Genomic DNA, 13,799 nt, shown 5'->3' with positions numbered 1-13,799 from the left:
CAGATATACGACTACAGTGGTGTGACATAGAGATGTTATATGGGCATGTTATATAGAGATACGACTACAGTGGTGCTAACTAGAGATGTTATATGGACTTTCATAGGCGATATATAGAACTGAAACATGTTATACAGAGCTACAACTATAGTGTATCATTACTTTTAAAAGAGATACAATAGAATAAGTGGTTTTGATTACACCACATAATACCGCAGAGCAAATCCCTTTCATTTCAACGTTACTTTTGATCAGATAAACTACGATCATATTCACCTTAGTTTTGCCGATCTGGTAGGTCGTGGGGTCCATGCCCATCTTCTGAAACAGTAATGAGATGTCCTCTCTGGAGTCGGTGGCGTTCTTACGGAGAAGAACCCTGAAATGCTCGATGAACTCCTGCAGGAACATCACAACGACGGCCAATGGGTCAGAACACGAAAGCCTCTTGGTTCAAGACCCAACTTCTCCTGTCTTTTTGTAGACATGTTAGACCCCTGAGACCGAGTTGGAATACTTCTAAAAACTCCATGGGGCCCAGAAGGGCGGTTTATTATATTTACTGTGGTATTTGAAATATGACCAAGCTGAATGATTGATTGCGTGTTTTGCTTTCCTTGTAGTGGCTATTTTTTGTATGTTTTTATACTTCACCAATACATCATCACAAGGTCACTCACAAGCTGCAATTTAACATTATTTTCGATTTGTGAACATAAAACAAAATAAAAAAAGTTCATAAAAGAAAGAAGGAAGAGGCCTACAGTACCTGGAAGGTGTACTTGGCACCGTAGCCTGACCTCCTGATTCGAACCGTCTCCAGCATGCCTGTATACCGCAGCTGTTGCAAAACCAGGGCCTCGTCCAAACACATCTCCTTCTGCTCGCAAACAACACAGCAGCCAAGATTATTTCAAAATAAAAGTCCACTATCTCCGACCATCTGCATTCCTTAAAAACTCATCAACTCAAACAAATTCATCATTTAGTTCAGGCTATAAAAGTTGTCAGGGAATAAGCCTCATCACCGTTTGAAGTTTTGTCCCAACCTAAATAACAGTTGTATTGAGGGTGACCATGTACCGAATGCAACAATTCTGTACTGCCAGTCTTACCTTCTCAGCATTGGAGCGAATGCAACGGATGAAGAAAGGCTCGGCTTTACTCAGCGTTCCCAAGAGCTTGGTCAGGGAGGACTGGGAAACACAAGAAATGGGGAGCCCACATCAGCAGCCTAATAACTTTGTAAAGGTATTGCGATGAAGCTGTACCCGGAAAAGCTTAAGGAAATCATTCAAGAGTGTTGACTAGGGTAAGGGTTTGCTTCAAATCATTTTGAGCAGTTGGCGGGTCAAAATTATGTGTTTTGGTCAAGGTCATCAGGAACAGCCAAGCTAAGCTGATGTGATGTTACCTGGAACTGGGCACTGATGCTGGGGGTTTTCTTCTTCTTTTGCAGGCGGAGAAGGGTCTTGTTGGTGCGGTCTTGTAGAGTCAGGCCAACGATGAACTTGAGAGACCGCGAGTCCAGCAAACTCTGAACGGCAGACAGCGAAAAAAGGTAAATGACCACTTTACACAAAACGCACTTAGCTCGTCCCACAGACACGCTAAGTGCACTATATATATTATTGCCCATCGGTCTGACTAACCTTAGGGATGATCTGCTTCTGCTTGGTCTGCTTGTTCTTCCTGGGGAAGGAAGACAGGAGAAGGAAAGAGAGATGTCAGAGGAGCAAAGGGGACACGGTTGTGGATGTTGGGAGGATGGAGCGAGGCGATGGGAGCGAAGTTAGTAGGACGGTGAGCCTTCCTCATGCGCTGTGAGTCAATGGGATGACAGCCTGCTCCTGGAAGATGGGATGAATGATCGGGCAGCAAGAACGTTTAGACAAGGAAAGAAGATGAAGGAGAGAAGAGAGAGAAGCCATGTTGTTGCAGATGAGGGTTGAGATGATACGAGTCCATCCATCCAGCCACTGAGAAGCCCCACTCTTTACACACCAAGTCACTAGTCTGTGGCTCCTACATAGCAGGAACCTATGCTGTTCAGTGTTGCTGTGCTGACGTGCATCAACCGCTAGCCGATCTGTCATGCAGAGTTGCCATCTCTGCTGCTCTCTCGTGGGCGTTGCTCTTATGAAGCGTTCATGCAGCAGCCTTAAGCATTCAGTCTACTGTGGTCTTGCATATGACCAGGTAGCAAAATGACAGGAACGCGATTTCATAACAAATAGTTACGTAGCTGAACTGTCGTATGTCGATCGAAAATCTTTTGGAATTTCACTTAATGTGTTGATTTGCAGTCAACAGCGTTATACTGGTGTCTGCCCATCGTACACTAAAAGAGCATGATTAGTTTCCTGGTTACAAAAACATCTCTATATAAGGTCTACTCTCTGATCAGATAGCCCTCGTGCCATCCCAGATGTTCTGGCTGAACTTGCACAGACAGTGATCTATGATCTTAAGCAGGGCTGGTCGAGGTGATCCAGGATCCGTCCGCTCTGCCCTCGTCTACCGATGTGTGGCACCAGGGGGGGGCGTGTCGCCACCTCTCAGCGGACTCACTGGAGAGCGTGCCGGGGGAACCTGAGGCGCCCCCAGGGCTGCAGCAGCTTGCGGGGGTCCTCGCTGTCCAGCTGCAGGTCGTTAATGGAGCTGACGATCTGAGCGTGCATGTCCCTGACGTACGCGCACGTACATCCCGAGTGAGGGGGGAGAGAGGGTGATGGATAGAAGAGGGAGAAAAGAGAGGGAGGGTCGAGGTGAGGGGAGGAAATAAAGGCAGGGAGTAGAATGAGGTGTGAAAGAACATGTGGCTGTTAGGAGGCCACCTTAGAAGACGTATGCACCCACACAGTGCCAGCACACCACCGCCACCACCACCACCAAAGAGCCCATCAAACGAGAGACGTACACAACACGACAGACTGGTTGGGTGGAGGATCTGCGGAGGGGGGGGGGGGGGGGGGGGGGGGGGGGGGACGTCGACTCATCTCGTTTGCGATGAATCACCCTCACGGTTTATACTCCCGAACCCTCTGTCCTATTTCAAAACCCCCACCAAAGAAGCAGCCCGGAACAGACCACCCAACCACTCTGTCGTATTCCCCTTCTTACGGACAGACACAAATAGAACGAGTGATCGCGGCGTATGTTTGTGGAGAGCACGCAGTCCCTCGCCAGGGTTGTGGTGAGCATGCAGAGCTGGACAAAAAGCTTGCCGTGGTTGGCCGCCTGTCTTCATGCTGGGGCTCTGTTATTGGCTGGGTGATTGTGTGTCACTGCCCGCTTTAAGTTTGTGCGGTCCTTCTGGGAAGATCGTGGAAATTGGGGGGCAGTTCGTTCCTTGACCGGGGAGTGGTGTGACGGTATCGGTGACAAAGGGGGACTGGTGTGATTAATTTGGGGGGGGGCTTCTGGGTCCATGCAACACTGATACTACTTACCCATCGCTGAACAGTACCACTCAGATGAGGTCAAGCAGCAAAGGGAGAGGCGACAAATGACTCCTTCTAAAACATGCCTCAACAGAGTGCTTGCAGATCTACATGGGAATCTGCTGTTTTTTTATTAAGGACATGGAATGAGCCATCGCACTGTGAGATTCGGTTGCAAATCTTCCCGCAATCCCCCAACCACGTTCCCAATAAAAATAAATAGGTGCTAGGTCATGTTTTCCAAAGGGCCGGGGTTTCATATTTTTAGCTTGGCTCCATTCTGAGAATTCTGGCCCGTCATTGGAGTGGTCCGTTCGGCCTCAAGCAGCTTTGTCTGTGTTTTCAGCACTCTGTGGTTCCTGTAAGTAATCCGGACGGCTAATCAGAAAGGGCCAGTACAAACACCTTTCTGTGTTTCAGGGAAAGAATAATAAGCGTGGGGAAGCACGAGCAAGGGGGGGGGCTTAGGGATAGCAAAGGGCCTGCCTTATCCACCGAGGTCCAACAACATAACAGTTTAACTTTTATAAAAACATAATTACTCTTTATAATCTAAAGCTCAGGGGACGCATGTTCGTTTTGGTTTGAATTTGGATCACCTCATCGTCTGCTGAGCTAAAGGCCCTCCGAATACGTAGTTCGACTCTGAATGGAGAACCAAAGCAATAAGGTATATGTTCCCCTCAACATCGTCAGTCATTTGTTTGCCCTGCTGCTTGACCTCATCCCTCCGTTCCCCGTTTTCCCTGTCCTCTGGAGCACTTACTTCTTACTCTCATAGCTAGCAAAGATGTCTTCAAAGGCCTCTAGAGGGCGCTCCTCTGAGTGGTCAAAGCTGAAATCGAGCATAGAGGCTCGTCTGTGGAAGGGAGAGGAAGAGAACCGCACACATGATGGGGGATCACCGGGGGGTGGAGGGGGGGAGAGGGGAGACGTGGGGAGGGGCAAGAGCCCTGGGGCCAACAAGATGACATGAAGGAAGACACTGTTGTCGTTAGCTGTCGTCTTTGAATTAGCTTGATCTACAACAGGGAGTGCTAAAGAGTAATTGCTGGGAGTGCTTAAGAACCATCCAGGACTCTTTGATACATGTATCATTCGAATCCTCCTTCATGTCGTCCGTCACTAAAAGAAAGCAGTAAAGGTCTACAGTGAACCCAACCTACAAAACACAAAGAACCACCCTGGGTGAAACTCAAATGCAGCATAAAGATAGCAATTGGGGTGTGGAAGTTATAGGACTATGCTGCTGCGCCAGGTGAACTCGTATTTTAATGGTATATTATTATAACTTGTCCACAGGTGCTGCAGCTTCCAGTCAAGGATCTAGGTGAAACCTGCTGCCGTTAGACTTGGGGGGGGAAAGAGACAGTTATTCTGTTGGATGTTGAGTACAAAGAAAATACAGATAATTATGAGTCAAAAAACGTGTCATGGACCTTAGTAACGACCATTAACTCTAACTCCAAGTGCGCGCGTGCGTGCGCGCGCGCGTGCGTGTCATAGAAGGCACTCTTACTTGTACATCTTTTCCACCGGGGGGTTGGGCCTTTGCAGCTCTCCTAGTGGAGTCCTGGAGGGAGGCCGCACCACGCCTAGACAAGACACACAGACAGACGAGGAATCAAGACAAGCTAGTCGAGTTGTAAAAACCCTACAGCATTGTGTGGCGACTACAACCCAGTGATTTCCGTGTATTCAACGCTCAACTTAATTGTTTAATCTAATCTGATCAAACACCATCCAAATGCAAACTGTAGATTTGCATATTGTACTAAAAGAACCCTGTTCCAGTCCTTTGTGTGCCTCAGTAGCCTGGCTTCAGAGACTAATTAAAGGGGGGAAACATGGGAAATCTGGAAGTGGGAATTATCCTCCACATGTGAACGTCAGTTAAACTTGAAACAGCCGGAGAGCTTTAAGTGGTGGGGGTCCTTAAACAACCTCTTTTAACCGGTTGCAGCGCAACAACACTTAATCACCCAGGTTAAAAGGGTAGCCTCAACTGCAGTGAGACAATTCTGCTTACACATATATAAAAACATTACGTCTATACATTACTCTCTGATTTCTTAATTATCTATAACTTAACCCTTTCTTTTCTCCACAACTAAAATTCCCATTGTTAAACTTGGGAAAACTTGTGTACACTGAATAGAACACTTTTCTCCTCAATACCATGACCAACATTAAAAAAAGAAAACATGACGTCCACGGTCCAAATTAAAAGACACTGAAAATACATTCTTTCTTTTTTTTCTCACGACAGAAAGTCAAACGTAAAGTATGCATAGTACGAGACAGTAAATGTATGAAGTACGAGTAAATGTATGAAAATTCATTTGATGGAAACATCCGACCGTCCGCCATTGAGAGGCGGGCTTGTGGTGACCGTCACTCCGCTCCCTACCTGCCGTCTTGGCGGCCCAGCGCCTCCCGGCCTGGTTGAAGGCGGCCATTCCCCGGATGGTGGCCCGCAGAATGCCCCAGCGGAACATGGCCACCGGGTCGTTGCCGATGAGCTGGCGCACGAAGGCCCGGTCGCTGCTCCGCAGCAGCGCCACGATGTCCGGACGCATGTGGTCCGTGTTTTTCTCACGGAAATCCTGCGGGATTTGGTCGATGAGGACGAGACGTTAGGGAGCGCATCCGGAACAAGTTAAAAGATGAGAAGAAAAAGGGAAAACAGCCCACACTCTGGGCGGTAGTTTGTGTGGCATGAGTTGATTCAATTAGTTTATTAGATCTCAGATCGATACCAAGATGATTTAACTACTGGAGGAAGGGCCTTCAAGAAGAGGCATCCAGAGACCTTTCTTGGTCCAGTCTTGAAAGGCTTTCAACTTTGCATTGATTCCATTCCTTGCTTTTTTTAAGTTGATAATAACAAGTCATGTGGAGAATCCATATAGATGTGTGGTTTCCAAACCCCCCCTCATCTTTAATTGCAGATCGACTAGTAATGCCTACCTTGATCTGGTACTTGACCACCCCAGCGAAGTGGCGGATGACAAAGGCGGGCTCCATGACCGGTGTGGCGACAAAGTACTTGTTCCCCTGGTGCTGCTGCTTGAACTTGGCCAGCAAGGTGACGTCTGTGGCATGTGGGAAACTGAATCACAGAGAAAAGACGAAAAAACAATCAACTTTTGCTTTCCTGAAGAAAATAATAGCCGCTCATATTAGAACATACAAAAATATATATTACAATGATTCAAGTTTTACCTCTGAAATGAACAGATACAAAGCATAATGAATTAATAAAGCTCCCTACATCAATGAGCTATCACCAATCAATAACAGGTCGTCTGCGATTGAACGTTGGTAGCACATCGATGTAGAATGATCACATAAAGTAAACCAGAAGGCAGTATTGGTTCTTACTTGCTCTCCTCGTCCAGGAGATAGAGCAGACCGGTGGGTTTCTTGCTGATCAGGTGGATACAGCCCACATTGTCCGTGTAGTCAATGTTGTGCCAGGTGATTCCCTCTGCTTGATACTCTTCCTGTTTGGAAACCAATGAGCAATGAGGGATATCAATAACAAACAAGCTGGGCGATAAGTCGCCTCTAAATAACATTGCCTATTCAACATTTACGAGAAGAACTTGTGCCTCACTTCGGCTGTCAAATTATGAATTATTATTAAATTGATAATCCAAATGATCATTTAGTTAACAAGGAGACGCTAGGCCTCTTGCTAAATGATTCCTAGAGGTAAGCGTGGACTTAGTCAATCCAACCCAGTGTGTTTCGGCTGGGAATCCAACACCCCATCCCCTAGAAGAGTGACTGAGGAACAATAAGGAAGAGAAGGCGTACCTGCTCCAGTTTGAAGATGTGCTGGTTGAAGTAATACTGTAGCTGCTCGTTGGCATAGTTGATGCAGAACTGCTCAAAGCTGTTGGTTTCAAAGTCCTCAAAGCCAAATATATCCAGGACGCCGATGGACAAACACTGGGAAATAGAAGGCAAGGAACGTATGGCATGAGGTACACGTGAACGAATAACCATCAAATAATGTGCTACTGCGGTATTTGGCTCCAATGCTATACTAGAGATAAGGGTATCCTACAAGTAAGCTTACCACAATACAGAGTGGTGTGAGTGAGTGAGTGAGTGAGTGAGTGAGTGAGTGAGTGAGTGAGTGAGTGAGTGAGTGAGTGAGTCTTACTGGGACGGATTCCTTCATGTCTCTCTTGTTCAGCAGGGCATGGTTGATGCGCAGCACAATCCAGTCGAAGAGGGCACTGTACAGAGACTTGGCCATGGAGTCCCTGGTTGTGATTGCCTGTTGCAAAGCAATAGACGGTAAGTCAATTGGCAGTAGTGGTTTGATGTCGGAGGACACACACAGTGTATACATTATATCGGAGCTTATGAGAAAGGGGACACAGCAGTGATACAGACACTGTAGTATAGAATGTGTTATTCACACTTTGATTTAATTATCCATTAAATAATGATTTATGAACTATTATTTTCCACCATTTCACTCAATGAGTAATGCCATGTTGTATTAGAAATTCGCATTCAATTATCATTCGAAGATATAACGGTGAAAAATGGCAGAGGAACTAGTGAAAATGAAGATCAACAAAAACTATACTTTGTTAACCCTATAAGCTTAATAAATTATATAACTCAAAATCCAATTCAATTGACCAAAGAAATCCTGGAAGAAGTATCCAGAGGAGTCGAAGTGAAAACCCCTATCCAGCCGACTGTGTTATTACTGGGTCTGTACAGCACCACGGGCAGGGCTGGGCTCCTACCTCACTGTGGCTGTAGGGCAGGATGAGTTTGTCATTGACCGTGACCGTCTTCCTCTTAGTCAGGGCCTCAACCAGCAACTCCTCTTTCACCTGGAGCAGGAGCCAATCACACGTTGGTACAGTCAGACATCACCGTAACCACTAGCGAGGCCTGAGGTCATGCAAGTCTGCAGATGAAAGCGAAAGCTAATGCAATCCCCCCCCCCCCCCCCCCCCCCCCCCCCCCCCTCCTCGCATCCGGTGGTCAATTATAGAGGGCTAAACCTACTCTTTAACGAGCTGATTGCATGCATCCGTTTTGCCTCTGGCAATTGCAAATCAAATTTAAACACACACACACACACACACACACACACACACACACACACACACACACACACACACACACACACACACACACACACACACACACACACACACACACACACACACACACACTACCTTCAGCAGATCAGAGAGGGTAGCCAGGACATCAGGAGGCCCCACGTCCAGGCCTTCTTCCCGGCCGTCGGTCTTGTCGCTGTAGGTCACATTTCCCAGGTACAGGATGGCCGACAGTACAGAGAAGATCCTGCATAGGGGTAAAAAAAAAAAAAAACTTTACACAAACAGAACCAAAATTGTCTAAAATCAAAATCTATTCCAATGGTGGTCATGTGCTGACTGCGCTCGTGTTCGGTTGGCTCACTGTTTCTTGGTGGCCGAGAGGAAGCCAACCATCTCCATGGCCTGCTGCAGCCTCTCGAAGTCATGGCGCAAGTCCTCCTCATCCTCGATCCTGAAGTTTTGCTACGGGAGGGGTCAAAGGACAGGCAGGTGGGGGTGAGTTCACATGGCCCTGGGTAAAAAGCAAGAGAGCTCGGCGAGAGAAAGACTGAGGGCAGAAGACGGGATACAAGCGCCTGCAGTGCAAAATAGGAAACTTTCGTCAATCACGACCACAGGTATTCCAAGTATATCGCATCAAGAAATCTGGAAAATACTACGGTAACATCCAAAAAACTAATGTAAATTAATAAAATATCTAACAGAAATTACATAAGAAATAGAATACATAAAACCATGCCAAATCGATGTATAAACATGGCCAGAAAGTATTTCTTTGTGAAGGAAAAAGATAAACACGGTTAAAGAAAAGTGTGCAAAACTGTATGGTAAGAAATTGGAATCCTATAAACCTGAGAGATGTGTTTGTATGTGTGTATTTGTATATGTATGCGTGTGTGTGTGTGTGTGTGTGTGTGTGTGTGTGTGTGTCTGTGTGTGTGTGTGTGTGTGTGTGTGTGTGTGTGTGTGTGTGTGTGTGTGTGTGTGTGTGTGTGTGTGTGTGTGTCAAAAATGGAGGCTGGAGGTAAACAAAGGGAACTTCATTAACATGCAGTGCACATATGGGCAGGAAGCGGGGAGCAGGTTGCATACGCAGCCCATTCAGTAGAGTGACAATCCCCTTGAATAACAGGCCATCCCATCTCTGAATAACAGGTCATTACAGTCTGAGGGCCGGCCTCCCTCCAGGCCAACATCTCATCATAACATGAGACTTCACAAGAGTCTGCGCTTTATCAATATATATTTCGGAGAACATCGATATAAGAATCCTTCTAACCATTAGAGCTGACTGACTAAACTGGTCTGAGTGAATGGGTAATTATGTCTTCCCGGGCACAGTTGGTCGGGCATTCATTCATTCATGTGGTTTGAAGCATTGAATAGAGCTCGATGCATACAAATGAGGTGGGGATTGGTAGATAGACAGACTGCACAAGAATAAACCTGATCCAGGCCGGCAGAGATTTTCTAACAGCTGCCTCGTGGTTCAACATATCAGCACCTTTCTTCTCTGCTGACTGGTTATGCCGTCTGAGAGCCGGAACACATACTTCTCGATTTCAACTCGCATGGCAGAATGAAGGACTTGGCATTGGAGCCGTCATCGTCCCATCAAACGGATGCAGACGGCCGTGCGGAGGGAATAGGAGTAGACTACGGATAGCATGTGGGGTCACACGGTGCTAGGTGTGCTAGAGGTAAAGGTAGTTATCACGGTGGACACAGCCGTGCAGAGAGAATAGGTGATAACATATAGGGCACCCTTGAAAAAGATGCTAAAGGTCTCAATGGGACTACCCTGGATAAATAAAGGTTAAATAACAAAAAATAGACATATAGTATGTAGGTTCTACCTGCTTGAGGTGAAGCTAGTTCTCAAGGTGAACACAGCGGTGAAGAGGGAATAGGTAAGAACATATAGTATGTAGGTGGTGCCTGTTTGATGTAAAGGTAGTTATCAATGTGAACACAGCGTTGAATAGGGAATAGGTAAGAACATATAGTATGTAGGTGGTGCCTGTTTGAGGTAAAGCTAGTTATCAAGGTGAACACAGCGGTGAAGAGGGAATAGGTAAGAACATATAGTATGTAGGTGGTACCTGTTTGAGGTAAAGGTAGTCTTCAGGTGCCAGCAGCTTGAACTCCCTCCGTTCCTCGTCAGAAGCTCCCATCAGCAGGTAGTAGAACACATGGTAGTTCCTATGGATGGAAACAAACAAGTTAGCTATACGGGTGGACAAAATTGAAATTTTTGATACATGCCATGGCCAGTTAGTTAAAGTAACATTAAAGTAGTATTTTTGTTGTTGCATGTGACAGCACTTTTGCTAGTTAGCTAGCTTTGCCAGCTTGGTTCTCTTATATTGTAGAAGTTTGATTGTATTTGATTGATTGTTTAAAAACACAGCACAAGGACCGATGGAGGACAATATCCAAGCTGCCTGATGTTGATATCCATTGTCTCTGTGTTGCTACAGGCAACCTTGACGTCTGCCTCGGTAGCTCAGCTGTAAAGCCCCACATGTGTAATGAGTGATTATATCCATGACACAGCAACACGCCATGCGGCCGGATAACTGTGGTACCAGACGCTGTGAACAGCCTGTGTGTGGTTATTTGCAGAATGCGTGGGTTGCTGCTGCTGCTCCTGCTGCTGACTGCATGACTGCACCCTACCATGGCTATGGTAGGGTGCAAAACCTGACAGCTACGTGTCCTGTACCGGAAGGGACTAGGACTACGGGGGCTGGGGTTGCTGACATTGAGCCCATGAGCAAGCTACCAAACCGAGCTCATATCAAAAGGTCCACAGGGATTAATGAATTATTACCATTAATAATATCAATAATGATGTTATTACTTATTACACTCTACAAAAGGAATGTCATGTTTCATTCCTTTACATAACAGAAGTTAATGCTTAACTCTCACAAACAGCAGAGTTGTTTGTATCATAAAGCTAGGAATATCACACATTAAAAAATTGCTCCTCACCTACTATTACGACAACAAATTACCTATCCAAGATATACATACTGCAAGCATTGGCCAGTATAAGTTCAAAGAGAGTGAGTGTGGCAGTTGTGTACGTTAAGTATGTCAAGTAAAAGACGTCAGCAGTGTGATTAAGGTATACTAAAAGCATTGTAAGGTTAGAAAATGTTTTCACCAGTCTATATAAAGTTGAGCACCCTGGCGTACTCATGTTTCTCTGTGTGTGTGTGTGTGTGTGTGTGTGTGTGTGTGTGTGTGTGTGTGTGTGTGTGTGTGTGTGTGTGTGTGTGTGTGTGTGTGTGTGTGTGTGTGTGTGTGTGCACGCACGTGACTGTATGGTTGCGCCCGCGCGTGTGTGTGTGTGTTTGCACTCGCGTGCACGTGTGTTGGTAGATGAACAAACCGGTCCAAGGCTGGGATTTGGCCTTCACTCAGAATCATTATCAAAACACTAAAAGCCTCTTTATAACCCTTCCTCCCCATTCGTTCTGAGCGCTCCATGAAGGTCCATGAGGTAGAGAGGTGATGACCCCCCGAGTGGCCCCTCACCTCTCGTTCTCTTCTCTGGACACCAGGCGAGACTTCTCCAGCAAATACTTCTCCACCACAGCCCTGGAGAAAAGACAAGGAAGAAGGGAATTAACAACATGGAAGGGAAGTCAATGCATGAGCATCAATCACTGAAGTTTATCGGCTGCCAACCCTATCACCCTAGAAAAGGCTGAATATCATGTGGAAATTAACATGAACTCTAATTGTGTGTGTGTGTGTGTGTGTGTGTGTGTGTGTGTGTGTGTGTGTGTGTGTGTGTGTGTGTGTGTGTGTGTGTGTGTGTGTGTGTGTGTGTGTGTGTGTGTGTGTGTGTGTGTGTGTTCGCATTCGAGACAAAAAACGTGTAAATCAGATCTGTCATAATTATATTACGGCGGAATCTGCCTTGAAGCGCCTCGTAGAATTACTATGCCGTTTCCCTATACCAATTCAGGTTATTCGTGTCCATCTAAGGAGCAGAAGGAAGTGAAGACAGACATGAGGCGACATGCAATGGCCACGTGCCCTATGACACAAATAGACCCATTTTATAAAATGGGCTGAATCATTTTTTTAATATCAACCAGCCGTGACATAGGGGGAGATGTGCCAAAGGTCAAAATGGACACCAAGATTAAAGGCACCAGAATGATGCTTGATCTATTATTATTGAAGGTATTGAGTGAATGCAATCGTTCTGAACACTCTTCTACGTTTATTGAGAAGTACTGAAGTTAGTCCTAAAGAGTGAATAGAAAAAAGGAATCAGATTTCAATTGTGCAGTGGGTTGGAAGGGAGGGGGGGGGGACTTGGCTTGATGCTCTAAAATAATGTTTGGATTAGTGTCGTATGTCTTTGCTACGGGCATGTCTTTTTAGCGAGCAAGCCACAGATCTCCACAGAAATGTTAACCACCATGAAAGCTTCGAGCGCTTAATGGCACCGCTTATACGAAGAGTCCTTGGTAGAAGCATCAAAAATAACATCGGAACATACCATGGCCGTATATGCAGGCTTGGCTGTAAATATTTGCCAGCCTGAGTCCTCCCAAGAGTACTTATTATGGCGCAGAAGATTTAATGTAATTTCAAGCCCGTCCACATAATGTAGGAGACAAAGCCTAGCTCCACGCCGAAAATATACGGGAAACTATTCTATGGCACTAAATATCTTCAGGGTTTTGTTCTGTATACTTTTTTCGCTGTTTACTTGATCTCCTTCAGATTTCGTCACTCCTCTCGTTACCTACACCTCCTGTGTTAACACACCATGGAGCAAAGCAAAGGTAGGGCCCATAAAGTATGAGAATAGTAAAAAGGGAAGTTGAGGGCCTCTGTTGTAATTTAACAAAAAATAAAGTAATCTGCAGGAAGCTGGACAAGAGACTTTTTCCAGCAACACGTGCTAGTTATGTAACAGTCTGCATCTATAAGGCATAACCCAGACCTCACACCTGAAAGGGAACACACACATACACACATTATCCTTGAGTCCAAAACTCAAGGGTACAGAATCAGATAGTTACCTGCATGATTACAGAGAAACACAAGACAAATACAAAGCCACTCACGCGCACACTTGATTACACCTTGTATAAACTGCCCAGTCCCTACACAACCCCTGAAGAGTTTGACATTTCTGACCACAGCCCACTCGCATCCCAGTGGAGAGAAAGGTAGGCGGGTCTGAGAGCAAACTGAAATATGTCAGTTGGTGTTTCAGCCA

General features: G+C 45.9%; 1 protein-coding gene across 9 annotated transcripts in view; it reads right to left on the bottom strand.

Moving 5' to 3' along the window:
* The window catches only part of LOC115556263 (myosin IXB), a 58,965-nt gene that overhangs the window by 16,073 nt on the left and 29,093 nt on the right, over positions 1-13,799 (bottom strand). For 5 of the 9 annotated variants that reach the window (XM_030373422.1, XM_030373424.1, XM_030373428.1 and 2 more), the window contains exons 6-23: positions 12,092-12,154; positions 10,648-10,747; positions 8,907-9,007; positions 8,660-8,789; positions 8,219-8,308; positions 7,618-7,734; positions 7,266-7,400; positions 6,828-6,949; positions 6,414-6,555; positions 5,854-6,049; positions 4,963-5,038; positions 4,210-4,302; positions 2,572-2,685; positions 1,653-1,692; positions 1,415-1,537; positions 1,116-1,196; positions 770-880; positions 277-399 (exon numbers count right to left, since the gene is read on the bottom strand). In XM_030373422.1, coding sequence (XP_030229282.1) covers positions 277-399; positions 770-880; positions 1,116-1,196; positions 1,415-1,537; positions 1,653-1,692; positions 2,572-2,685; positions 4,210-4,302; positions 4,963-5,038; positions 5,854-6,049; positions 6,414-6,555; positions 6,828-6,949; positions 7,266-7,400; positions 7,618-7,734; positions 8,219-8,308; positions 8,660-8,789; positions 8,907-9,007; positions 10,648-10,747; positions 12,092-12,154 — 1,957 coding nt within the window. The remainder of the gene's footprint in view (positions 1-276; positions 400-769; positions 881-1,115; positions 1,197-1,414; positions 1,538-1,652; positions 1,693-2,571; positions 2,686-4,209; positions 4,303-4,962; positions 5,039-5,853; positions 6,050-6,413; positions 6,556-6,827; positions 6,950-7,265; positions 7,401-7,617; positions 7,735-8,218; positions 8,309-8,659; positions 8,790-8,906; positions 9,008-10,647; positions 10,748-12,091; positions 12,155-13,799) is intronic. The other 4 variants (XM_030373426.1, XM_030373430.1, XM_030373425.1 and 1 more) reach the window with 3 other exon arrangements.

Source organism: Gadus morhua, chromosome 12 (genome assembly GCF_902167405.1).
Source record: "Gadus morhua chromosome 12, gadMor3.0, whole genome shotgun sequence".
Taxonomy (NCBI): domain Eukaryota; kingdom Metazoa; phylum Chordata; class Actinopteri; order Gadiformes; family Gadidae; genus Gadus; species Gadus morhua.
Note: the sequence above shows the minus strand (reverse complement) of the source record. Positions and strands in the feature narration are given on the sequence as shown.